Source organism: Onychomys torridus, chromosome 4, assembly GCF_903995425.1.
Source record: "Onychomys torridus chromosome 4, mOncTor1.1, whole genome shotgun sequence".
Classification (NCBI taxonomy): Eukaryota; Metazoa; Chordata; class Mammalia; order Rodentia; family Cricetidae; genus Onychomys; species Onychomys torridus.
Window position 1 is genome coordinate 135,829,793 of NC_050446.1, and position 24,660 is coordinate 135,854,452.

General features: G+C 55.9%; 2 protein-coding genes across 3 annotated transcripts in view; one reads left to right on the forward strand and one right to left on the reverse strand.

The window, feature by feature from the left end:
• Positions 1 to 1,398: 1,398 nt before the first annotated feature.
• Positions 1,399 to 6,327, forward strand: Adrm1 (adhesion regulating molecule 1). 2 transcript variants are annotated; one of them, XM_036183830.1, is made up of 10 exons: positions 1,399 to 1,531; positions 1,866 to 2,079; positions 2,669 to 2,785; positions 3,955 to 4,078; positions 4,357 to 4,443; positions 4,973 to 5,054; positions 5,237 to 5,469; positions 5,637 to 5,794; positions 5,897 to 5,999; positions 6,099 to 6,327. In XM_036183830.1, the coding sequence occupies exons 2-10, from the start codon at positions 1,867 to 1,869 to the stop codon at positions 6,203 to 6,205; spliced, it is 1,224 nt and encodes a 407-aa protein (XP_036039723.1). In that variant the 5' UTR covers positions 1,399 to 1,531; position 1,866; the 3' UTR covers positions 6,206 to 6,327. The 2 variants fall into 2 exon arrangements, with proteins under 2 accessions (XP_036039723.1, XP_036039724.1); XM_036183831.1 differs by having other exon boundaries at positions 1,446 to 1,552.
• Positions 6,328 to 6,479: 152 nt separating this feature from the next.
• The window catches only part of Lama5 (laminin subunit alpha 5), a 47,630-nt gene continuing 29,449 nt past the window's right edge, over positions 6,480 to 24,660 (reverse strand). The window contains exons 29-79 of the mRNA XM_036183821.1: positions 24,182 to 24,279; positions 23,900 to 24,101; positions 23,616 to 23,742; positions 23,052 to 23,191; positions 22,481 to 22,596; positions 22,189 to 22,400; positions 21,651 to 21,855; positions 21,335 to 21,479; positions 21,004 to 21,144; positions 20,738 to 20,899; positions 20,435 to 20,536; positions 20,262 to 20,345; positions 19,125 to 19,355; positions 18,333 to 18,446; positions 18,048 to 18,175; positions 17,838 to 17,918; positions 17,529 to 17,743; positions 17,125 to 17,225; positions 16,789 to 16,969; positions 16,552 to 16,701; positions 15,828 to 15,979; positions 15,646 to 15,756; positions 15,330 to 15,441; positions 14,640 to 14,810; positions 14,325 to 14,521; positions 13,839 to 13,955; positions 13,526 to 13,680; positions 13,121 to 13,262; positions 12,924 to 13,026; positions 12,565 to 12,675; positions 11,692 to 11,871; positions 11,470 to 11,618; positions 11,207 to 11,383; positions 10,969 to 11,105; positions 10,733 to 10,886; positions 10,436 to 10,569; positions 10,197 to 10,359; positions 9,982 to 10,104; positions 9,757 to 9,905; positions 9,403 to 9,679; positions 9,157 to 9,290; positions 8,880 to 9,041; positions 8,681 to 8,795; positions 8,437 to 8,582; positions 8,169 to 8,364; positions 7,891 to 8,055; positions 7,653 to 7,806; positions 7,432 to 7,565; positions 7,254 to 7,344; positions 7,042 to 7,161; positions 6,480 to 6,904 (exon numbers count right to left, since the gene is read on the reverse strand). Of these exons, the coding sequence (XP_036039714.1) occupies positions 6,660 to 6,904; positions 7,042 to 7,161; positions 7,254 to 7,344; positions 7,432 to 7,565; positions 7,653 to 7,806; positions 7,891 to 8,055; positions 8,169 to 8,364; positions 8,437 to 8,582; positions 8,681 to 8,795; positions 8,880 to 9,041; positions 9,157 to 9,290; positions 9,403 to 9,679; positions 9,757 to 9,905; positions 9,982 to 10,104; positions 10,197 to 10,359; positions 10,436 to 10,569; positions 10,733 to 10,886; positions 10,969 to 11,105; positions 11,207 to 11,383; positions 11,470 to 11,618; positions 11,692 to 11,871; positions 12,565 to 12,675; positions 12,924 to 13,026; positions 13,121 to 13,262; positions 13,526 to 13,680; positions 13,839 to 13,955; positions 14,325 to 14,521; positions 14,640 to 14,810; positions 15,330 to 15,441; positions 15,646 to 15,756; positions 15,828 to 15,979; positions 16,552 to 16,701; positions 16,789 to 16,969; positions 17,125 to 17,225; positions 17,529 to 17,743; positions 17,838 to 17,918; positions 18,048 to 18,175; positions 18,333 to 18,446; positions 19,125 to 19,355; positions 20,262 to 20,345; positions 20,435 to 20,536; positions 20,738 to 20,899; positions 21,004 to 21,144; positions 21,335 to 21,479; positions 21,651 to 21,855; positions 22,189 to 22,400; positions 22,481 to 22,596; positions 23,052 to 23,191; positions 23,616 to 23,742; positions 23,900 to 24,101; positions 24,182 to 24,279 (7,611 nt within the window). The 3' untranslated portion in view covers positions 6,480 to 6,659. The remainder of the gene's footprint in view (positions 6,905 to 7,041; positions 7,162 to 7,253; positions 7,345 to 7,431; positions 7,566 to 7,652; positions 7,807 to 7,890; positions 8,056 to 8,168; positions 8,365 to 8,436; positions 8,583 to 8,680; positions 8,796 to 8,879; positions 9,042 to 9,156; positions 9,291 to 9,402; positions 9,680 to 9,756; positions 9,906 to 9,981; positions 10,105 to 10,196; positions 10,360 to 10,435; positions 10,570 to 10,732; positions 10,887 to 10,968; positions 11,106 to 11,206; positions 11,384 to 11,469; positions 11,619 to 11,691; positions 11,872 to 12,564; positions 12,676 to 12,923; positions 13,027 to 13,120; positions 13,263 to 13,525; positions 13,681 to 13,838; positions 13,956 to 14,324; positions 14,522 to 14,639; positions 14,811 to 15,329; positions 15,442 to 15,645; positions 15,757 to 15,827; positions 15,980 to 16,551; positions 16,702 to 16,788; positions 16,970 to 17,124; positions 17,226 to 17,528; positions 17,744 to 17,837; positions 17,919 to 18,047; positions 18,176 to 18,332; positions 18,447 to 19,124; positions 19,356 to 20,261; positions 20,346 to 20,434; positions 20,537 to 20,737; positions 20,900 to 21,003; positions 21,145 to 21,334; positions 21,480 to 21,650; positions 21,856 to 22,188; positions 22,401 to 22,480; positions 22,597 to 23,051; positions 23,192 to 23,615; positions 23,743 to 23,899; positions 24,102 to 24,181; positions 24,280 to 24,660) is intronic.

A 24,660-nucleotide genomic window follows, 5' to 3' on the forward strand; every position in this document is an offset into this window, starting at 1 on the left:
GTAGCCAGTGCCTTAAACCACAGAACCATTTCTCCAGCCCCGATTAAATCTTTTAAGTTGGTCTTGAACACTTGGCAGTTTCCTGCCTCAGCCTTTTGAGGATTACAGGCATGAGCTACCACACCTGGCTAAATTGGAGCCTTTTTTTTTTTTTTTGGTAGTAAAAAAATGGAAACTGGGCCAGTGAGCTGATGCAACAGGTAAAACTTCACTAGGCAAGCCTGACAACCCAAGTGTGCTCACAGGTGGAAAGTTGTGCTTAGACCTCCACAGGACAGATTCCAACAGAAAGATGGCAGATGCAAAGGGGTAGAATTTAATGCATCAGAATGCCAGACAGGAATTACAATGAGTGAACCACTATGGCAGCATAAATGTATCTTAAAGGCAGGTAGGTCTCCCTCTAGCTCAGGCTGGCCTGGAACACATTTGTGTCAGCGTCCAACAAGTATCATTAAGTGAGAAAGTACTTTTCACCTTTCTTTCAGAAAAAGCTAAAGACCCCACACATTCCACACATACACTGATGTAAATTGTGAAGTATGGCGTGGGAAGCCAGAGGTTCAACACTGCTCCACCCTGGAGAGGGATGGAGGATAGGCCTGCGGGCCTACCAAGTAGGAACTACTACTGCCCAACTTCCTCAAAACTGTCAAAGATGAAGCAAAGCGGAGTGTAAGAGAACAATGTGAGGACTCTTGGGCTTTCCATTTTACAAGCACCTCTGCCCTCAGGGAAGGCAGCTGCACTCCATCTGGCTAGCCACATGCAGCCCCTAGACCCCTATACGTAGACCAAGGACCCTTGGTGCTTTGTGAACTCTGCTCTTGCAGCGTTGAGCTCCCTTCCCTCCACCCCTGCCCCAGCAGCCTCTTGTACCTTGCTGTAAGGTGTGTCAAATTATTACAGAGTGACATGAAGCTGACATTTTCCTCGCTCCCGTGTCAGGAGATTACCTCCTACCTGTTCAGCCATGTGACTATTTTATGTCTCAGGCCCTACCATCTCGCTCACCGAATAATGCAAGTCAGATGGGCTGTCTTCCTGCGGATGAGGAGAGCTGGTTCCATTCAGAACCGAGTGGGTAACCGCTACGGACACCCGTCCCTAGGTGCAGTCAGCCAACTCAGCCCCACCGGCACCTTGGTGTACGGTCCGGCGCCCACCACCCGGGTCCAGGCCTCAACCCGCAGCGCCACCCCGAGGGGGCCCTCTGCCTGTCGGCAGAGGCGACCCGCTGTTCCCGGGGCCGCCGCCAGGGGCCGCCGCCGCTCCCCTATGACACAGCAACAATAGAGGCCGCTCTGGCCCGCGTTTCCGCCGGAAACAGGCCGCCGGCGCGGAGGCGGGCCGGACGCGATGGACGGCGGTGAGGGCCAATCGGGGCTGGGCCAGGGCCGGACGCGCGGCTGACGGAACTCAATCGGCGGCGGGGCGGGCCGAGCGCGGGCTTCCGGCGAGGCCCGGCAGGCGCCGAGAAGGAAGAGCGAGCCTGGACGGCGCCCCTAAGGCCAAGTGTGAGCACAGCCAGGTAGGGGCCCAGCGGCGGCAGGTAGGAGCGCGCGGGGCCGGGCTCGGCCGGGCGGCGGGAGGACGGGACGCGGCAACAGTGCGGAGCCGAGGCAGTCTGGGCCGGCCGCCGGTGCCCCAGACGCGCCGGGCCGTACGCGGCGAGGCTCCGCGCGGGCAGGCAGTGACGTCGCGAGAGCGGGGAGCCCGCGGGGCTGCGCTCGGTCCCGCACGCACCACCTGGCCTTGCACAGCCTGGCGCGCTCCCACGCCCGGGCCGCCGCGGGGCTGACCAGCATTTGGGTGGGACATTCCGCACGTGACGCCGCACGACGGGCCTCGCTCTGCTTTTTCAGGATGACGACTTCAGGCGCTCTGTTCCCAAGCTTGGTGCCCGGTTCTCGGGGATCCTCTACCAAGTATTTGGTGGAGTTCCGGGCAGGAAAAATGTCATTAAAAGGAACTACGGTCACCCCAGATAAACGGAAAGGGCTCGTGTACATTCAGCAGACGGACGACTCTCTCATTCACTTCTGTTGGAAAGACAGGACCTCTGGGACCGTGGAGGATGTGAGTCCTGTATCCAGACCCGGCCCGCGGAGCTCTGGGCAAGAGCTGGGGGCGAGGGGACTGCTGGCCTCACTGCAGTAGATCGGTTTTAGGAGTTGTCTGGTCCCAAGGTTGGCAGACTGCTCCGGTCACTGTGAAGCCTTGCATCCCATGGTGACCATGGTTCTTCAGATTTTAGCAGAGACAGCTTGCTGACAGGTTGACAAAGTCAGCTGGTGACGTTGCCATCAGCCTTGGCTTTAAACTCCCAGTGTTGTGGAGGAGTGTACAGATCCGACCTTCACCACAGCCGGGGTAGTTTGAGCTCTTGGAAGAGGCCACTTCCCCTGAGGCTCATTCATTGTCTCCCAGACTACATTGTTCTTTGTTACACTTGATTGACCTTTTGCATTTTGGAGCACAGTTCCAGAATGTTTGTTAAAAGTCAGCGGGTCCTCAGAGAACACCTTTTCTACCCGACCACTCTGGGCCCTGTTCCATCTGTCCTCACTGGGGTCTGAGCCTTCTGGACGCCACCCTGTTAGACTTGGGTCCAGGGGATGTAAACCTTGGAGGTATGTGTGGCTGACTGTCCTCCTTGTGTCTCCAGGACTTGATTATCTTTCCCGATGACTGTGAGTTCAAGCGGGTGCCTCAGTGCCCCAGCGGGAGGGTCTACGTGCTCAAGTTTAAGGCAGGGTCCAAGAGGCTCTTCTTTTGGATGCAGGTATGCAGGAGAATGGTCCACTCTGTTTCCTTGTGTTTCTCCACATCAGAAGGTGCTGACCTGAAGGGCCTGGGGGAGCGGAGTTCCCACCTATGTGAGTGGCTCATGGTTAGCACCAGAGCCCTGCCCATGGAGTCATCTACAGGCATACAGCTTCAGGTCCTCATTCAGGTCTTCCGTTGCTCCCTGGGCTGTGTCTTTGGAGAACTGCAGTGTCTTGACTCCTTCTCACCCACATCTGCAGTGCCCCTCACATTCTGCCCTGTTGGAGGCCATTGACATATCTGTGTTTCTTAGGCTGTTAATGCATTGTTGCAGTGGTATGGAACATGGGCTTTCTTTTGGGTATATGGGCACAGTCTAGGGTCAGAAGCTAACACTGGGTATGTTCGGGGGTGTGTACACCTTTTCAGTGTGGACAGCCACTGCAACTGTCATCCTGTCTAAAGAGGCAGCAGCTGTTGGTCTGCATAGTACCAGGAGGGAAGAAGTTTCCTCTTAGCCTGAGTTCTGGTCACCTGAGCCCAAGGATCCAGAACTTTATTTCTTTTTCTTTTTTGGTTTTTCAAGGCAGGGTTTCTCTGTGTAGCTTTGTGCTTTTCCTGGAACTTGCTTTGTAGCCCACGCTGGCCTCAAACTCACAGAGATCCACCTGACTCTGCCTCCCGAGTGCTGGGATTAAAGGCGTGCGCCACTACTGCCCGGCGTGGATCCAGAACATCTTTAGTGGAAACTCAGAAAGTGGCTGCTCACTGCAGAACATTCTCTACCGTTCTGAACATTGTTAATGAACCCCCATCACTGTTAACTCTTCCTAATTTCACTCTTGTAATGTCTTTCTTGGCCCTTTGCCACAGGCGCAGGGGCCACATAGTTCTCTATCCCAAAGTTTTAGGGGCAGCCATCTCTCAGGCAGTGTTGAGATGGGGGCTAGTTTGTTACCTCTGAAGACACTCTAGGCTTCTTATGGTGATGATTGGCTTTGGGGTCGTACTCACTGGTGCCATTACTGTCTCTTTTAAGAGCCTAGACTAGTTTCTATCTGTTGTGACATTTGCAGGTCACTGTGGGCAGAATCAGGATGGCTGCTGGGTACTGGGAGCCAGCAGGCATGAGCCAGCTCCTTGTGCAAACTGCTCACCCTTGGCTTTGCTTATCTCCTCTGGCAGGAGCCCAAGACTGACCAAGATGAGGAGCATTGCCGGAAAGTCAACGAGTGTCTGAACAACCCCCCCATGCCTGGAGCACTGGGAGCAAGTGGGAGTGGTGGCCATGAGCTCTCAGCACTGGGCGGTAATGATCACCTAGACCTGGGTGGGGCAGTGTTCTTCAGTGAACTGGGAGATTGGTTGTAAGACAGAACCCAGCTAAATTCGGTTCTGGTTCTTTCTCTACTCCCATCTTTACTGGACAGAATTCACCTGGTCCCTGATGCCTCCTTCCAGACCTATTCCCTGAGCTGCTCAGGGGTGGGGCCAAGGCCAGGCATCTGCCATAGTCAGCAATGTGTAGTGACCATAGGTCTTGGCCATGGCCACTGCAAGCCCATGTCTGATCCCTGTGTTCTCCAGGTGAGGGTGGCCTGCAGAGCCTGTTGGGGAACATGAGTCATAGCCAGCTCATGCAGCTCATCGGACCAGCCGGCCTCGGAGGACTGGGTAACACCCCACTATCCCTGGCTTTCCAATAAGGCGCCTTTGTAGTGTTCACTTGTAGACACAGGGTTTCCTCCCAGCTCCTTTTCCTGGGGTCTCAGCTGGGTCTGTATACATGTGTTCCTTGTACCACTCCTATTTTGGAATGCTTGTCTGCTAGGTACAAGCTGGGTGGTCAGGGAGGGACCTGGTCTAATATCTGTGCATGTATAGTTCATCTGGGGCAGAGCCAAGGATGATCATGTTGGGGTACAACAGATGTTCTAGACACTTAGAAGGCACTGTTCTGGCCAAGTTGTGGCTGTTTTTTGAGCATGAATGGGGGTGAGTGGAAATGACTGGCTCAGTAAAAGCTTTTAGAATTCAGCAGACTAGATTAGTCTCTTTAGCCTCCTGTGGCCTGCCTTGTTAACCCTCCCTGCTTATCTCATGGCTTTGGGATTGGAATGTGTGGCTTCTTGGGTCTGAGGACATGGGGTTAGTGCCTCTCAGGTGGGCTGGAGGTGCCTAGCACACATCTTTGCTTCTTTAGGTGGACTTGGTGCCCTCACTGGGCCAGGCCTGGCCAGCTTGCTGGGGAGCAGCGGGCCTCCGGCAAGCAGCTCTTCATCCAGGTGAGCCCAGGCCCTGCCACCAGCCTTTACATTCTCTTTTCTGGAGACCTCACCTAGTAGGTAGGGTAGAGGGGTCCCCCATTATACCTGAGGTTGTTACCAGGGGAGGTAGGCCTCCAGACCTGTGGATTAGCCCTGAAACAGTGGGCCTAGCTGTTCCAGCACTTGCTCACTTTCCCCAGCTCCCGGAGCCAGTCGGCAGCCGTCACCCCATCCTCTACCACCTCTTCCGCTCGCGCCACCCCAGCCCCTTCTGCCCCAGCAGCTGCCTCGACCACCAGCCCAAGCCCCGCACCCAGCTCAGGTAATGGAACCAGCACAGCAGCCAGCCCGACCCAACCCATCCAGCTGAGCGACCTCCAGAGCATTCTGGCCACTATGAATGTGCCGGCAGGGCCAGGAGGCAGCCAGCAAGGTAAAGAGCTGCAGGTACTCATGGGGTGAAGGTCTGCTGCCCATGTACTCAGTGGCTCTTTAAGATGTGGAGCCTGGGCGTGTCTATGGTGTCAAGCCACACTTGCCCATCTCACCGATGCCTGGGCTGGGATTGGGCCACTGATGGCCACAATGCTTGGACCCTAGTGGATCTGGCCAGCGTGCTGACACCAGAGATCATGGCTCCCATCCTCGCCAATGCAGACGTTCAGGAGCGCCTGTTGCCCTACCTGCCCTCTGGGGAGTCTCTGCCCCAGACGGCAGATGAGATCCAGAACACATTGACCTCACCCCAGTTCCAGCAGGTATGTGTGTCCGCGGCACTCTCTGTACCTGTGCTGTAACTTCTAGCATGGTGGGCCTGGTGCTGTAGGCACTCGGCTCTACACGCATGCTCTTTGTTGCAGGCCCTGGGTATGTTCAGTGCAGCCTTGGCCTCGGGACAGCTTGGCCCCCTCATGTGCCAGTTTGGCCTTCCTGCAGAGGCTGTGGAGGCCGCCAACAAAGGTGGTGAGTACTGATCCTCAATCTTGGCCAGAACCAGCCTTTTGTTGTGTGGAGTGCTGGAGGCTGTCTGCTTGGGTAGTAGCCTTAATGTGGCCATTTCAGATGTGGAAGCATTTGCCAAAGCCATGCAGAATAATGCCAAATCGGAGCCGAAGGAGGGCGACGCAAAAGACAAGAAAGACGAAGAGGAGGACATGAGTCTAGATTAAATTATTGGCTGTCCTTCCCCGAGTTGGAATTCATAGTTGTGTGGTTCCGTAGTGGCGATTGTGATTCGTTGTACCCTCTCCTGCCCCACCTCACTAATAAAGTCCTTTCTTGTACCTGCCAACTCTGATCTTGGCCTTGTGTTACCTGTAGCTCCACTGCCCTGAGAGCTTAGCTGGTGAGGAGAGGGTGGTGGGGCCAGCTGTCACACTGGGTTCTGTACCCCACTCAGGCCTGTACATGGCCCAGCCATTGATGTTTGAGTCACCACCACACTCAAGTGAAACAAGTCGCTTTTAATTTCAAAGGAGCCAGTGATTTTACAGATCTCAGTACTAACAGTTGTCAGGCAAGAGGAACAAAGTATAAATATAAATGTCTGTTCTGCAGTGTCCTTTTATCTAAAAAGACAGCTTAAACTAGAAAGCCTAGGCAAACACCAGTGTCTGGGAACCCTTAATGCTGGAGTAAGGGGAGGGTACTGGGACTGGCCTGCCAAAACCCACTGGACCTCACCTGCTTCTGGGTCAATGCTGCAGAGTGAGCTGGGTCTGGGGCTAGAGTTCCAGAGGGGCAGCCACTTGTCCCCACTGCCCCCTGGACTTGTGCAGAAGTAGTCACAGTGACTGGGGCCCCGTTGACCACCAGCTTCCTCATGCATCCTCGATAGGCAGGGAGCTCTGGCTGAGCAGTTGTTGCCTCTGAAAATACAGAGGGACCAGAGAAGATGATTGGTAGAGGAAGGTCATCTGTCCCTGCGTTAGCCAGTCAGCCTGGTCTCTCCTACCCTTTTGGAGGGTGAGAGGATCCCAGTCTCCACGGGACAGTCCACACTTACTGGGCAGGCCCCCAAGGTGTAAAGGTGCTGGAGTATCAGCCAAGGTGGTGGGCAAAGGGCCTGTGGTGTGGTTGCTCCATGTGTCTACCTCCAGCCGGAGCATGTTCCTGCCCTTGACCACTGTGGAGCAAATTCGTGTTTCCTAGCCAGCCAACCTGCAGTGCCCCTTCCACAACCTACCCTACTCTACAGAAGAGGGAAAGGGCCCTCACCTGCTATTCGGTGCCACTGCCCATCACAAAACCTGGGGTAGGTCACCCATGTGGAGAACTCTCCTGCCCCATCGTTTCCCCGCAGCAGGACCTGGGGTGAAGGAAAGTTAGGTTCTGTCCACCAGAGGCCACAGTGGTGGTGAAGAAATCACTCACCCAGCACCATAGCCCTGCTCACCTGATCTGTCAACACTTGGAGCTGCATGTAGGGGGTGGCCTGAGCCTGGCCCAGGTGGAAGATGAGGCCAGCAGCTGCCAAAGGCCGTACTTCTAGCTCCAGGCTTACATAGGGCAGCTTGGCCTTGGAGGGCTCTGTGGGGAGGGACCGTGATGGGAGGGCTCCAGGCCCTTGCTTAGAGCCCCTATATCTACCCACAGGACCTCCCTTGCCTCACACACCTAATGTGACAATTCCTTCGCTGCCTGGAAAAAACAGGCCATCCTCCAGGGGGCCTGAGACACAGGGTATGACCCCCACCATTCGTGTTGGGGTCCTCAGGGGCCGCTTATCCAGTCGCAGATTCTTCACACAGCCATTGAACCCCACAGACACCTGCAGGAAGAAGATGGTGTCGGGCGGGACTGCTGGGGCGGACATCCAGGCCCAGGCCAGGGACGGGGGCAGTATGATTCTCACAGGGAGCATGGAGCTGTAATTGCTGGCAGGGAGACCTCCAACAAAGAGAGTGTAGGGCTGTAGGCCCTCTGCCCTGTGGGCCCGATGGCGGGGTGCCTTCTGGCTCCGGGTCTGACTGCCATCCACCACAAGCTGGATCTGCTGCATCCTCCAGTGCACAGACACCTGAGTGTGGGAAGTAACCTGGTCAGCAGTATCCCAGTACCCTGGGAAGAAAGCAGCTTCAGAGGGCATTCCCTGTGCCCTGCAACCCACACCCTTTCTCCTTAACCTCTCACCCTGTGCCACTGGCCAGTCCATGAATGCTGCTGGCTCTGGACCTGGAGTTGGGGCCCAGGGCCTTCCGTCTGTGCGACAAAGTGTCCATGGCTCAGAAAGAGTACCAGTGAAGGGCTGTGGCTTGACAGGGGGCCAGCAGAGAGCAAGAGGCCCTGGGAAGCAGCATGTGGGCGGACAAGCATCGATAGATGGAGCCTGAAAGCCAAGCATGGCGTCAGCCTGGGCAGCACCTTCAATCCCACCCAAGCCTGGCCTGGCCAAACTTACCTATTCCTGTGGGATGGAGAGACACCCACAAACTGCAGGTAACTGGGCAAGGGCCCCCCAAACTGGTATGCATCCTGAATAGTCCCAAGGAGCCAGGGTGGTGTGCAGGCAAGGTCCTGGCTGGGTTGGCGACTGCGGCGAGAGACCTAGGGCACAGACCAGACCACAGTGCAGGGGCCAGTATGTTGGTAACCAGCCTCCCAGCTACTCCAGCCCTGCCCACACACCACCTTAAATACCCCACCTTCTGAGCCATGGCCCTCGAGGTCTGGATGAGTTGGGCCGGTGTACAGCCTGTGCTCACATTGACACTACCCATGTTCTGCTGTAGGTCAAACACACGCTGTGGCCCCCGAAGTCTGTGGGGGAGAGGCAGGTGGGTACCTGTCAGTAACTGGAGTAGGGAGTTGGCTGAGACCTAATCTCTACACCAACCAGCTCACCGCTGCACAAAAACATTGCTGATGCAGCCACTGAAGTTGTGGGAGGTACCAGACATAGGCAGGCCTCCCAGGAGAAGTGAGGGTTCCTCAGGTTGGAGTGTGGGGGTTGTTCTCTGGCGGAATTCTATCTCTTGTGGCTGGTCGTCCACCAATAGCTGTACCCTGAGAAGAAGACAGTGTTTCCATTGCCAGCACATTCTTCTTAAAGGGCCAGCCTCACCCAGAGGCTGTAGAGCACACTGGCACTATTTCCCTCCCTGCCTGAGGCGAGGCTTACTTTCTTGTGCCATTGGTGTAGAAGGCGACATAGTGGGAGGCACCGTCGGCAAAGACTGCCTGGGTTTCCACCACTGTTCCCAAAAACCGGAGTGTCACATGGCCCTGCTCCAGGGATATCTGGTATGGCCCATCCTAGGGACAGGGTCGAGGTCAGCTGGCGAAGCCAGTAGTCCAGACTCATCCCTTCCAAACCCCCACAGGCCCAGACCATGGCTACAGCACAAGCAAGGTGTCATCAGCTCACCGGGGAGGCACGGTAGTAGAGCAGACTGTTCTCCCGGGTGCCACGAAAGCCAAAGCCAGAGTAGACCTCGCCAGTGACGGGCGTCACATTGGGAAGTGCCAGGGACAGGAAGCCATGGCCGTGGAAAGTCATGGCACGTCCCACCAGCAGATCAGCGGTGCAGCCAAAGCTGATACCCGTGGTGTTCAGTCGTTTGAGGTCCACATACTTGCCCAGAGCCTTGATGCCTTTGATACAGCCACGGACAGAGCCTCCCGAGGGGAAGAGCTGCTGCAGGCTGCAGGGCACCAGTCAGGTCGTGAGTGGCTGCTCTGTTGGCACTGGAAACCCACATGCCCCAGGGCCCATGCTCACCTTGGTGGTAGCTGCTCAGGTGGCACACCCCCTAGGTAGTAGGCATCAGCCATCTCTAGCATGTTGTCCTGCTCCACAATGAACATAGTGGCTCTCTCCACACGCACCAGCACACGTTTGTGGCTGCTAGCCAGGAGAAACACCTGGATCTGCAGGGAACGGGTAGCAGGCTTCAGGAAAGCCAACTCCCTGCTGGTCCTCCTACCCACAGGCCTCTTGCCTTACCGCCTTGCTGGCTGCTGTCAAGGGTTGTGGAGGCTGCAGTGGGATGGCCCTCTGCAAGCCTGAGCCAAAGTCATAAAGGAGCACAAGGGTGCCTTCCTGCACTGCCAGGCACAGGAACTGGCTCTGCAAGAACAGAGCAGAGCAGAGCAGGGTCAGCTCAGAGGCATTAGGAAGAGCCAGAATAGGGAGAAGGTAGGGCATAGGGTCAGCCATACCTCATGCTTGAGGAAAAAGATGATCCCATTGTAGGACACAAGCCGCAGCTCCTGGTCAAAGCGCTTTGTGTTGCTGATCTGCTTTTCGAAGCTGATGCAGGCAAAGCCACTGCCATCCAGGTAGGAGCCATCTGTGAGCCATGGGTCACCAGTGGCCTTGGAGCTGCACATTAGAGGCTTTAGGTCAGTGAGGGGGGATGGGGGATAAGTGGAGACACAGGGTGCTGGGCCGTACCTACCGAGCACAAGGCTTATCCACTGAGGTGTCCAGCTTGAAAATCTGCTCAAAATTGTAGAGACTGACCACCTCCTCGTTCAATGTGTCCATCTCAATGCAGCCCAGGTAGCCAGGGAATCGGAGGGGTTCAGGGGGCTGTGGGTAAAGTGCATGGTCAGGGCACCTTCCTACTTTCTAGAGACCAATGAACACTCAGACTGCAGAATGGACTAAAACCAGACAAGGACTTTCTCCCAGGTCAAGACAGGCAGGACTGCCAGCACACTCTAGGACTATACTGAGGCTGAGCCAGGCTCACCGTGAAGTTGCTGGGGTACCCTCCCACATAGAAGACAAAGTCATCAGGCTGTAGGCTGAGTAGCCCCTTTATCCCAGGGGCCACCGTGTCCCCCTTGATCTCATGAACCGTCGGCTTCTCCACTGTGACAGACATGTGGCCAAACTGGAGGGTCCTAAGAGCAGAGGTAAGGGGTGAGAAATAGATAGGGGACTTTGAGTCCACAAGTATCTAACCTCTCTTCAAGGTATCTGTACCTGTCAATGCTGATGGCTGCAAACTGCTCCCCAATGTTCTCGTCAATGCTCAGAGTTGTGGGGCCAGCCTCACCTAGCCTGTACACCCAGTGCACCTTCTGATTACGCAGAGACACTCCCATGTAGTCCCCAGTGGCCTGTGGTGAAGGCCAGAAGATGCAGTTAGGATGGGGGCTAAGCACTACCCAATTCTAACCTGCAGTCCACTACGGCCCACCCACTCCTGCTTGGTCAGTACCTGGCGGCTGCCCATGTACAGAACAAACCGGTCCCCAGTGTTCTCGCCTGGCGCAGGTGCAGGCACTGGGCTCTGTAGGTAGAACTTGAGGGCAGTGTAGGCAGCGAGGTCAGCAAGGTCCCGTGGGACACGCAGTTGCACCCCTGAACGCCCATTGAACTTCATGGACACCTTGACCTGGAGGGTAGCACATGATAGGTTACTATTCAGCTTCCCAGGTCCCACTGTTCCCACATACAGCCCTAAGGTGAGAAGCTACCCACCTTGTTGGCAGCACCCCGGGCTTGGGCAATGAGCTTGCGCACACGCCCAATGTTGGCAGACAAGGCCAGGCTGGCATTATGCACTCCACGGTTCTCTAGACGGCTTAGTTTGGCCAGTAGCTGTGGCAGTGTCTTCTCCAGGCTAGACACTGCAGGAAAGGTGGGCTGACAGCCTTGTCTCCCATAGCTTGGCCCCCAGGAGGACAAGGATCACTGGCTCACCTGAACTGCTTGCATCACGCTCCCCCTGGCTCAGGTCCTGGCCTCGCAGGCCCCCCAACTGGCTCTGCCATCGCTCTACATTCTTTTGCATGCTCTGCAGCCGGGACTGAACATGGGTGGCCGTGTCCCGGGCCTCAGCAGCCGCAGCCTTGGCACGAGCAATCTTCTCACTGGTCCCACCTGCAGCAGATGAAGGCCATGCCCAGCAGGGGCCAACTTCATGTTCTTAGGCCCCACCTAGGATGGCCACGCTAGATGCCTACCTATGGATAGTATCTACATCTCAACACATTCAAAATTCTACCCAGACACCTTTCTTGATCCTAAGTCCTCCCAACCAGGGACCGCCATCAATTCCCAAGACTTGCCCAGCTTTTGAGGTTTGTACCCACATGGGCATGGGACATTTTGGTGGATACAGGGAAAGGAAACCTAGACAACTAGGTCAGACCATGCTGTTGTCAGTTCTGAACCCTCTTGGGAGAGGCAGCCAGATGAACCCCACTCTGACCTCTATGGTTACTGATCAATTGGTCTTTTCTAGGAATGTCCTTCTCCTGAGCCAGCAGATTCTGCTGGACATCCTCCAGTACCTACCAACTGCTCCTCACCCTGTGCTCTCGACCCATGCCTTCACCACTGTCCAGCACTCCTATGAACTGCTTACCTGTGCCAAGTGCCTAGAGCTGCTGTGTTGGTGACCTGTGCCCCAGGTCAGAGGCACAACCCTAGAGTGCACCTTAGCATGGGCACCTCCTCAGACACACTGACAACAACAGTGACTCACTGGCCACCAATGTGAATGTGTCCACTTTCGAAAGGCATTATGGGGCACAAAGAAGTGATAGGCAAGAGCAGGGATAAGCCACATACCTGTGTCCATGGCCAGCATGGCTTGTGCCTCCCGGATCTGGGCTGCCAGCTGGTCCTTCTTGGCCTGAACATCGTGCAGCTGGGTCCCTGCAGCCTGCAGGCGGCCCTGAGCTGTGGAGGAGGAGGCAGCCTCAGTGACAAGTTCTACCCAACCCTCCTGGCCCATACATAGATGGATTGGCATACCACCAAGACAGGCAGACATTATCATCACCTCCTGCCTTCCAGAATAGAGCCATCTTGCAGAAGCCACATAGGGCAGTGCCTATTGATTCTCACCCCGAACCACATAGAACCATCCCAAAGCTACATGGACATGTTCCAGAGGTCAGTGTACTCCCAAGGATCAAAGTACTCACCAAGGCCCAGCCTCTCCCGGTGCCCAAGGATGGTCTCCTCCAGGGCACTGCTGTTGGCTAAGAGCTGATGGGCTCGGGCTGCTAGGCCCCGCTGCACCACTGTCTGCAGAAGATCAGGAGCTGTTTTCACAGGGATGTTCACACCACTAGGGCTAGGGAGCAGGGCTCCTGTGAGCCACAGATGCTCGGAGTCTCACCTCCCATGTGTGGCTAGCCTGTTGCAGTGCCTGGCCTGCAGCGCCCTCAGCAGCCTGAACAGCCTGCAGGATGCTGCTATAGGCATTGGAAGCTTCCACAGCCCTCTGAATGAAGCGGTCCTGATTGATGCCAAAGATGATGCTATAGGGGGTAAGGAGAATCATGGGATATGTGGATGGAGGTGCTAGAGATCACAGCTTGGCTAGCCACATCTCAGGGTCCATGCCTTTGCTCCTTTCTGCCAAAATTTGGGCCCCAAACTACCCATGAGGCTGCAGAAAGCCTAGACCCTTCTGGAATACTGACTTCTCCCTCCATGAGTCCTCCCAGACCAGTTACCCTACTTAGCGTCAATTGCACCCATGGGCACCCAGGCTGCACCCTAGGGAGGAGGTGCCACACACCCAGACAGATTGATCGCCAGCTGATTCAGCTTCTGAGCATGGGCCTCAGCAGCCTCTACCAAGTCCACCTTGCTGCTGGCAGGAGAGAAGGCCTGCATCTTCTTCAATAAGGGTGTCCAGGCTCCATCCAGACTGGCTGCCAGGTGCTCTAGGTCCTGAGGTGGGAGGTGGGCTTTATTACCCTCCTAATTTGGGACCCCAGGACCAGATGGTGCTCTGCATGCAAGGGAGTCCAGCACATCTAAGCTAGCAGCAACCAAAAATCTTTGAGGGAACTGGCCAGGAATAAGTGAGATGGTGGGGCTGTATTTACCTCCTTAGCCTGGTCCATGCCCTGTAGAAGCTCAGAAACACGACCCAAAGTGAGGCTGGCAGCCTGAAGAGCGGCCTTTAGTGTGGCATTGTCCTGGGACAGCTCTTGTTTCCATTGCTTGGGATAAAATTTTAGGAGAGTGGGAATAAAGGATGAAATGGGGCCCTAAGCATCATGGGGAAGGGAGGAGGGGGAGGGGAGGGAAAGCTGAGAGCAAGGAAAAGGGAAGGGAGCAATGAGAGGAAGGAGGAGGGCAAGGGTAGGGGAGCAGGGAGAACAGGGAGAGGGTGGAGATGGGGTTCAGGGTAACATGAGGACAGGCAGAAAGGACAAAGAGGAGGGGAGATGTAGAGAGGACAGAAGGCAGGGAGAGGAGGGAGAGAGTTGATAGAAGGCCAGGACATGGAGAAGAGAGGCCTGGAGAGGAGCAGGGAGAGGGGAGAGGGTGGGAGGCAGGAACAGAGGGCAAAAAGCAAGTGTACTTACCAGGGCCTCATTCAGCCGCTCTTGGTTGCGGCTGTTGAGTTCATCAGCCTCCCGGGTAGTATTCACCGCGTGGTTCAGGGCCTCACGGAGGTCCATGAGGCCAGCCTCGTACTGGGCCAGCTGGTCCCGAATGTGTGTGGCCAATGACTGGTTCTCCTCCCAGGAGTTTGTCAGCTGCTCCTGCACACGAGCCATCACTGGCCAACACCAGAGTAGGTGTTGGTACCTAGACCCCTTCGTGAACCCCAGTCTCTACCCTGTGCCCATCTAGTCCACCCTGAGCGGCCCTGCCTAACATGATTTGGCCCTACTCACGCCTCTGGGCTTCTGCCAGTTCAGCCTCCGCCACTGCCCGTGGGGCCCCCAGGTCACGAGTCCGCATATCCCAGAGTAACCGCTCCACTTCAGCCAGTGCCCAGCGCAGCTGCTCACCAGACGGTGCAGAGGCATTGCCTGGAGACACTTGGCCCATGTGAGATGCCAGCTCTACAGAGAGAGGATTGTCAGAGCCTTGGGGTGGCCTCCATTCATCTACTTGCAAGCCTGAGACCTGTCCAGGGCATTTCGGCAGGCCACAGCACGTATCCCAATAGCACATCAGTGGCTCTTAGAGGATACCCCTCTCTGCCTTTATCTCCTATACCCTTCTCTCCTGCAACCCTGACATGCTGGTGCAGGCCATTCCCTGGCCTTCCCTAAGCAGAAAGTTCAGTTTTATTTTTTCCCAATCCTTTGGCTGTGCCAGATCCTGTCATAAGCTTGGGAGCCCAGTTTCTTCTCAGCCACTGCACTGTTTGCCACTAAGGAAGTTTGTAAGTATTTCCAGTGGAGCTGGGTGAGGATCAGTCCAGCGCTAAGGGAACAAAGAAACCCTGGCCAACCAGCCACTTGCCCAGAGGATAAACATATAGGACCCAGCCAGCTCAGGGGGAGACTTCTAGGAGGTCCTGCCCACCACCCCAAGCAGCCCACCTTATACTGGGCCCATGCATCAGCCAGCCTTACCATTCAGAGCACGGTCCATAGCACGCACGGTCTCCAACAATGTCTGTGCCCGGTCCAGTGTGGCCTCTGTGTTGTCCATCAGCTGGCCCGCCTGGTCTCGGGCCCCGATGGCCTGTGGGTACAGTTTCTTTCAGCTATGGTGTTTGTGGGTTCATGGCTGGGGCATGAGCAGGGTGGAAAGGGTGGCCCTGGGGATGGTGTGGAATGATTAAGAGAAGTGGGGAAGGTAACCACTGTCAAGGACTGGGGGTCCTGGGGCGAGGGCTTCCTGAGGAAAGGTACCACGGGACACTGGGGTGGGGTTTACAGGTCTTGCCTGACTGCCCAGCTGCTCAACATCCTGTTGAAGGTTTGCACTCTGTTGCTCTAGAGTCTGTAGTTGCTGTGTTGTCTGGTAGCGAGGTCCTAGTGGGCTCCGGAGCTTACTCTGTTGGGGCAACAAGTAAGTACCACATGGCCATCTGGAGGAGGCAGGGAAGGCAGGTGGGCATGAAATACCTGCAGGTCAGCAATGGAGGCATTCAGCCTATGCAGCCTGGCCCAAGCTGCGGAGCTAGCATTGATGCCTTGCAGCTGCTGGCGGATGGCAGGGAGGAGGGCACCAGCTTGCTCGAGGTCATCCAGAAGCAGGACCACACAGTGGTCACACACTGCAGGCAGAGGAGAGCAGGCATTGAGGATATGGGTTAACCGGGGATTAGAGGACCAACCGAAGAATGGGTCAGCACCATGAGGTCAGTATAAGAGGCCAGCACCAGGGTTATGGGAAATGGGTCAGGGCAAGAATTAATCAGGAAAATAGGGTTGGCACAGGGTCAGATTCAGAGAAGCACAAGAGGTTGGCATAAGAGACTGAGCCACACCAGTTATGTCAAAGTCATAAGGGTAAGAGGTCAGCAAGGGCATCCCAGGGTCAGGTGAAGACCCTCATCTGGTCAGGAGGACACTGAATGGGCAGGAGGAAACTGGTCTTAGAGGCGGCTATGGAGCAATCTATTGGGGAAAATCCTGGGCAGTGAGGTCTACTTGAAGGGGCAGTGGCCAGTCTCTGAGCTACATCCCCAACTTAGAAGAGAGTGGGTACCAGGTTAGCATGGATTTGTGGAAATTCCTCAGGAAATGGAGACAGACAGCTGGGGTCCCTCTGGGTGCTGAGAACCCCAGACACCACGCAGGATAGGGAGAGTGAGCAAAGAGAGAGAAGGGTGCAGTGAGGGCGTACCTTCACAGTGGACGCCATGGCCCCCAGGCCCGCCTGGTACAGGCACCTGGTGCTGCTGGCTACAGGTGTCACAGCGCTCCCCACTGAGCCCTGGGGGACAGGTGCAGCGGCCTGTGTGTGGGTCACAGTGGCCTCGTGGACACTGGCAGCCTGCAGCAAGAGGGGTAGGTAGACGTAACTGTGGATGTCCAAGGATGCCTGCCTCTCCACCCTGCCTGCCCACACTCTTGTACTCACGCCTGCAGCCTTTCTCTGGGACCCCCCAGTAGCCAGGGGCACACTCGCGGCACTGGGGTCCTGTGGTCCCTGGCTGGCAGTGACACTGACCGCTCTGAGGGTGGCACTCAGAGCCCTTGGCAGCAGGTCCACAGGCACAAGGGTGACAGCCCTGGCATTGCTCAAAACCGAAGTGTCCTTCCTGTGATACACCCTGCAGTCACCAGCCTGCCCAGCCCTCAGCACCACACCTCTTCCAGCTCTGGGCTATCATCTCAGGCTCTCCCTCAGTAAACCTCCACAGGCCTGGTCCCTCCCTGTAGCCTGCTCTGTCCTCAGGCTCACTCCCAGCCCTACCAAACAGCGATCACAGCGTTGTCCAGTCACGCCTGCCTTGCACAGGCAGCGCCCGCTCTGGGGATCACAGGCTTCTGTCCCACATGGGGAACAGTCACATCCTGTAGAAAGTGGGGGCAGTGGTAACCATGCTATCCCCCATCCCAGTCCTTCCAAACCTAGCCCCCTTCTTTCCTACAGTTTTTCCCATGACTTGGTCCGGTCCTCTCACACCCCATAGTCACAACCTCACTGGTCCTGTTTGGCCTTCTCCCTGCAGCCTTGCCCTAAAGGGGACAAGGCAAGGATAGGGTCTGGCCATGAAGCTGGCCACCAAGGAGGATCTGACTGCAGGGAAGGAAGCCTGGTCACACTGACATATAACCTGTTCTTAGGGAACATCCAAAATCCCACCCAGTGCTTACGGGTGCAGTTGCCAGGCAACAAAGCATTGCCATAGAAACCAGGGGCACAGCTTTCACAACGGGGCCCAGTGGTGTGACGAAGGCAGCCTCGACAAGCGCCTGTCAGGGGGTCACAGTCACTGAAGATCATGTTGGGGTCTCCGTTGCCACTGCAGTCACAGGGCTGACAGGAGCTGCCCAGCACCAAAGGGTTCCCAAAAAAGCCAGGTGCACAACTGGGGGTGGGAGACAAGGAGAGAGGGGCAGTCAGGATCCAGTGGCCCCACTCAGGGTCCCTAGGGTCTGTACAGATTCACCCTGCCTAATTACCGCTCACAGGAGGCCCCAGCATAGCCTGGTCTGCAGAGGCACTGGGTCCGGCCATTTCGTAAGATGCAGCCATCTGCAAAGCTACAAGAATGAACAAGCAGTTGCTGTACATCAGTACCTCTCCATCGGGGTAGGCACCCGGTGCTGGGTTCACCTTCTGGGCCTACCCCAGCTGCTCAGGGCCTGCAGAAGGGACCAGGTGTTGCTTACTTGTTGGAAGGTACTGCCAAGGGGCAAGGGCAGCTCATACAGGGAGCTCCAGGGTCGCTGGGATCAGTGCTCACAAAGCCCGCCCTGCAGTGCTCACACTGGTCCCCTTCTCTGTTGTGCTGGCAATTCTGGGGCACAGTGGAAAGTCAGTGCTGAAAGAAGAGACACAGCCCCACCCACCCCCACTGCCCAAAGCCAACTGGTACTCTGGGTCTGGGCCAAGTTTATCTGGAACCACAGGCCCTGGGGTCTTCCCTGGCTGGCCAGGCTCCGAAGAATACTCACCACACAGGTGCCAGAGCCAGGAAGGCAGCGGTCCGAATGACCATGGCACTGACAGGGGACACATCGGCCCAGGAAGAGACCTTTGATGTCCCTGTAATAGCCAGGGGCACATTCCTGGGGGAAGGCAGGTAGAGTATTAATGATTGGGGGAAAAATGTGATGCCAGCCCCAAGGCTGGGCAGACCAGATAGACAGTTCACAAGTCAGCCCCTGGGGACCTTCATGCACCAGGAGGGGCTGCAGGGATACCACACCATGGATCACATGGCCCAGTCGTTGGATGCCAGAACTGTTGGCCCTCTCTGGCTGTTAGGCCTCTGGACCTGTGGACACACTGCCAAATGTAGATGGCACGGCTCAGGGATGACTAGACTACGTGGCTGGTGACCAGAGCTGCTTTCTTTCTATTCCAAACATCTTTTTCTAGTCGTGGTCAGTCACAACCCTTCCAGGGTACCATGCTAGACTACCCAGAGCCACAGGCAGATGGACACCAGCAAGAGACAAGGTGACTGCTGGGAACTAGGTGGATGGGGAGGGCGGCTGTGCGGGTACTGAGTGAGCAATGATGGGTGACGGCAGCTATGTGTATGCAGGGGTAGGCAGTGATCAAGGAAACAAGTGATGATGGAGTCGCTGACTGGACAAGGAGGCTGGCAGGGTAGCAGAGAGGAAGACAGGTGTGGGCAGAGAAAGGGCAGAGTGAAGGCAGATGTTGGCAGACATATACTCGGGAAAGGACCCATGGTAGCGGCACCTTCATAGCCAAGCACCCACCCTCACCACTTTTACCTGGCATGAGTCCCCACGGTAGTTGGCAGGGCACATACACAGTTCCACATTGCTGGCTGGGGGTCCCCTGCCAGCCTCACTAGCCACCTCTAGTACCACTCTACGCAGGGAAACAGTGGCAGAGGTCTGTGGGAAGAGGGCACGGATCTGCAGCTGCTCGAGGCCAGCCAACACCATCATAAGTTCTTCGCGGGACACCGTGTTGTGAGTCTCCAAGTGACGGAAGTTCCCCTGTGGAGCCAGGACAGCACCTCAGCTGGGGTAGAGCACAGAGTACACAGAAAGACCCTCCTGTAGAGGACAGAGGCGCACAGAGATCACAGGAGTGGGGAACTCCCTCAGCCGCCCTCGAGGAAAAGGAGCAGCTGGGCTCTACCTCAGTCAACACCAGGCATATTAAGAATTTAAATAAGCAAAGAAAATAGTTCAAGTTCTTAGAAAAAAAACAAAACATAAATGGATCCTTTCTGACATTAGAGTGAGAAATATTTTCACAAATAAGACACAAAAACTGAACAAACATGAAAACCTGATCAACTTTTAAATATACCAAGAATTTATTGAACAAAGAACATTTTAAAAAAGAAAAGAAACTACAGAGTCAGTGAGACAGCTCAAGAAGTAATGGATGCCTGCCCTCAGCCTGACAAGCAGAGTTCAATCCCCAGGACCTGCATGGTGGGAGAAGCGAACCAGCTCTTCTAAACTGTCCGATTCCACATGCACACTGTAACATGCATACATGATACATGGGTATGCATGTACACACGTATACACACACACACACTCTCAATCAATCAATCAATCAATCAATCAATGAAATGTAATAAACTAAAAAGGATCAAGCTACAAGCTAGAAGACAGCTTCTAGAGGAAGCTCTTTAAAAAGTAACAAAGGCCAACAAGTCAGACACAGAGAGGCAGCTCCAAGAGTGGGTCAAAGAGCCCAGGGCTTCTCATCCACTTTGTTCAGGGGTCTTAAAACCAGAGATGACCCACTCAGAGAGATCAGAAAGGAAGACCACTGGCCCCTGTCTCCTACCACCGGGCTCCACTGTGGAGAACAGTGAGTATGTTGACTATGGCTCCTTTGGGTCCTTCCTGGGCAGGACTGGGGTCCAGGCCAGCTCTGCTCACCTCTACCAGTTGTAGCTGTCCCCGGTGAATGTGGCCGGGTGGAGGGTATGCCAGCTCCAGGAAGGCAATGCTCATCTGGTTGCCCTGAGAGCAGACACACATGGACCAGGGTAAGGGCTGGCAACTGGGCTGGCCCACTATCCCAGCCAGACACACCCACCCCACTCAACCACCTGCAACACCACGTCCGGCCGGCTGTCATAGGGAATGAAGACATCACCACGCTGGGGCTCTGAGTGCAGCTCATAGTGGAGGGTCCCACCGTAGGACGACACCTGGAGCCAGCATAGAGGGAATGGTCCTCCTCTTTCCCATGCCCATTCCTTATGGCACTCTCGTCAGGCATCTCTCACACTCCCCTTACAATGTGTCTCCAGGGTTCCTGGATGTCCCCTATTGGCATGCTTTTTCCCCAGTTCCTCAGAGCACTTCCTGCCCTCAAAGTACAGCCCTTCAAAACAAATGCCCCTGCTCACCCTGTCACCCAGGTAGGAGGGTGGAGCCTGCCAGTACAGCTCTGGGAAACTGTCAGCCACATGACGCAAGTCTGCATGGAGCAGCTCCATCTCAGGCCGATGCTCATGAGGTACCACCTGCCGATCACTGCTCAACAGCACCCAGCCCTCCATGTCCACAAACTGCAAGCACACACATGGGTCACATAGAGTAGAAACTTGGCCTTGCCCTGCATTCCAGGCCCCTCTAGTGGCTCCCATCTCAGTCTCAGGCTAGGGCAGGATACCTCATGTCGGGCATGGTTAGAGCTCCCACAGCGCTCTGTTGCTCCAAAACAGAAGCAGCGGGTACAGCCCTTGGGGTTAGCAGTGTCCAAGGAGAAGGTCCCCAAGCGACATTGGTCACATCTTGAACCCTGTACATTCTCCTAAGGTCAGAGGACAATGAAGGTCAGTTGGCTGTATGTTGAGGACCCAACAAACCATAGATCAGTTTTACACCTTGCCCTCCAAAAGCTTCTAGGAATCCCCCCACCTTCCCAGAAAGGCTGCTGAGGACAATGTCTCAACTGAAGCAGATGATGCAGGAAAGCGACCTGGACACAAGCCCCTGCTCACCTTGCAATGGCACTGGCCTGTGATGGGGTCACATATACTGGCCATGGTGCCAGCCTCATGGCAGTCACAGCGACGACAGCTAGGATAACCAAAGAAGCCTGGGGCACAGGTGTCACAGCGACGCCCAGCTACATTGGGTCTGCACCTGCATGTGGATAAAGGCAATGTGAAACTCCTCTACCCTGGGTCACCCAGAAGCCATAGGATCTAAGTCCCTAGAGTCTTCTGAGATTCAGAGGAGTGAGTTGTTGGGTGAGGGGCGATGCTCTCCCTGACCCGAGATCCCACAAGACAGGAGGGTGCTATCTAGACTCACTTGCACTGGCCACTGTCCATGTCACAAGTGGGATCTGTCAGTTCTTGGACTCCGGGCCCTGAGCAGTTACACTCCTCACAGCCAACCAAGGGGTGGCAGCCAAAGCTCTGTGGCTGGCAGACCAGGCAGTCAGGGGGCACAGTGCGTGGTGGGCAGATGCACTGACCTGTGAGCTCGTCACAAAGGCGGGTACCGCAGTCACAGGCTGTTGGGGCAGATAACATTATTGACCCCTCTGCCCCAAGTGCAGCCCATAAGGATGTGGTAGGGAGAGCTAGGGACACCACCCTCGTTCCACCCCTTCCTCACATAGTCCCCTTGACATGAACCATGTGCCACTGTCAGGGGCTACTGGTACCTGCTGCATCCTAGAACCTTTTAGAAGAGGTGCACAGACAGGAAGTGATGGGACTGGTCTGTTAGGCTCCAGAATTTTCCCTTGATCACCATGCCCCCTGGGTCCTAGTGCGCCCCACCTCCCAGGAAGTCCTTGGGATTCAGCACCCTGACTCTGATGCTCTGAGCATTGGGTACTTACGCCTGCAGCTGGGGAAGCCCCAGTAGCCGGTGGCGCAGCGGGAGCAGTCACGCCCAATGACATGACTCCGGCAGGGACACTGGCCCCCGAAGGGTTCACATGTGGGGCTTATGGCACCCACCTCATGGCAACCACAAGGCAGGGCCCCATTATTGTAGAAGAGAGACAGGGAGGCAGCAGCGTTCCGGCAGAATGGGGATGAGCTGCTGGGGCTACAGTGAAGAACAGTGGTGAGGCTGGCTCCTGGCCGGACCCCTGCACCCCAGACCCGCCCTGCCCTCACCCAGCACACCTGATGTGGTAGCCCTGGGTGGCACAGTGGCTGATGAAGTCATAGGATTTGTCCAGGGGCTCCTCACGGAGATAACTGGAGCTGTACACATCCTCGGGGACCATGAGTATGTAGTCCTAAGAAACAATAGCTAGTCACCTTCGCAAGGGTCCAGCAGAAGGGCCTGGCTGGGGGAATGGGGACAGAGCCTGTAGGCAGGAACAGGTAGAGGCAGCCCCCTCAGCTTGGATAAGGCCGGGGTATGGCAGTCCTGTCAGGCACTTAGGTTACTCAGAAAGGAAGTTCATCACAGAGTGGGACAGTGAAGAGATGGTAAGCCAAGCCTCTGGGTTGCTCATGTCCTCCTCTTCTCCTGTTACCCAGGCTCCACTTCCTCTGGGAAGGTCCCTCCACCAGTGGGACTTAGTGGCTTAGCTCTCAGGGACCCTCCAGAGCCTCACATGGCACACTTGTGATGGGGACACCCTGGCAAACAGGTGATATGCTCTGGCTGAGACCCACAGACACTTGACAGGCATAAAGGGAAGATCACTCCACACTCTGCAAGCTGGACACCGGCCCTAGGCCTCACCAGCCAGAGCCACCGGCCTTCTGGCACACGCACGGTCACGGTGAGTTCGTTGTCGGTAACATCCAGCATAGTTTGCCCCTCACACAACACCAGGGTACGGCAGCCATAACCATGTGGGCAGAAGCTGGCATTGGCGTGGCCTGGCAGGGATCAAAACACAAAAGTCAGGTTCCAATATCGACCACTCTAGCTGCATGGCTGCCCTATTCTGGTATAGGGCAGTTAGAGACACAAGGGGACACAGACAGGCCCGCAGGTGATGACATGTCACAGGCAGACAGCCTACAGGCAACTTTTGAGACCAGGTCTCTTTCTTTGTGAATTATCCATAGCCATACACTGACCACCCCTATGTACAAGTGACCAGGTCCTCCAAGCACCTTAGAAACATTGTTTCACCATTTGTGACAGAAATGGAGAGCCCTGATACAGGGAACAGGGGCTGGGATTAGACTTCTGAGAATGGAGGTAGATGAGGGGTTGCCACTCACCCAGGGCACTTAGTCAGAAAACTGACAGCAGCCAGGTTATATTCCTGTCACTGTGGTACACTCGGCCACTTACCCTGCCAGATGCGGCCACCGCTGATGAGTACCTCCACGGGGAAGGTAGGGTGGACTGGCTGGTAGCTGTGCAGCAGGAAGGCATAGCGGCCCAGGGTGGGCACCTGGGTGGTGAAGACCACAGTGCCCTGTAGGAAAAGTCTCCAATGAGTGGCCAGAGTGGGTAGCAGCTGGTCCCACTGCTGTCTGGAACATCTGTTATTAGGAGGTGGAGTAGAGGACCCAGAACCCCACCCTGTCCCATGCTCATCCCTGTGGAGGCTTCCATCTGGCCCGAGCCCTCACCTGGGGGTGGCGCAGCAAGGTGGGTTCTGCATTAGGGTCCACAACAGTTGGGGGCTGAGGTTGTGGTCCAACTGGGGGTGCACCCGGTGTGAGCTCCTGTGACTGGGTCAGAGGGAGGTCGGGAGGCAGCGGCAAGACCTGGCAGTCCTTAAGGATGATGGGCTGCGGTGGCTTCGGGAAGCGGGAGGGCAGACAGGCAGCGCTGGGAAGTACCAGAATTGAGTATGCTCTTGTGGATAGCAGGGACCTGCTAGCCACCCTAGCCACTCCCAGAACCACTACCTGCTGGGGTTGAAGGTGCCGTGACTGCTCACACAGAAGACACGGGGCTCTACAAACTCTGTGCTGAACTCCTCCACAGGTACCAGGGTGACAGTGTGCTGTGGGCAGAAGGACAATGTGTTGCTGTCCCCTGGACAGCTGAGCACAGGAGATGCAGGGGACAGAGATGGCTAGTCACACAGTTTAGACCCCAGGAGTCCACTGAGCCTAGACCAATCACTCCTGCCTTCTGCCTGGAGCCAGATTTGGATACAGAATTGGTAACAGTTTCTAGGGCTTATCCCCAACCCTCCGGGTACCCCACTGATATACTCTGTCTCCATCCACCCATCTCTTCTTGAGCTCTCACAGCCCAGAGGGTAGGGCCACACTGTGCAGCACCACACTACAGGAGCTCCCGGGACCGAGAGCTCTGTTCTCTTCCCAGATATTTAAAATATGCTGTAAGAAGCTGCTCTGGGGTGAGGTCTCAAGGGGCT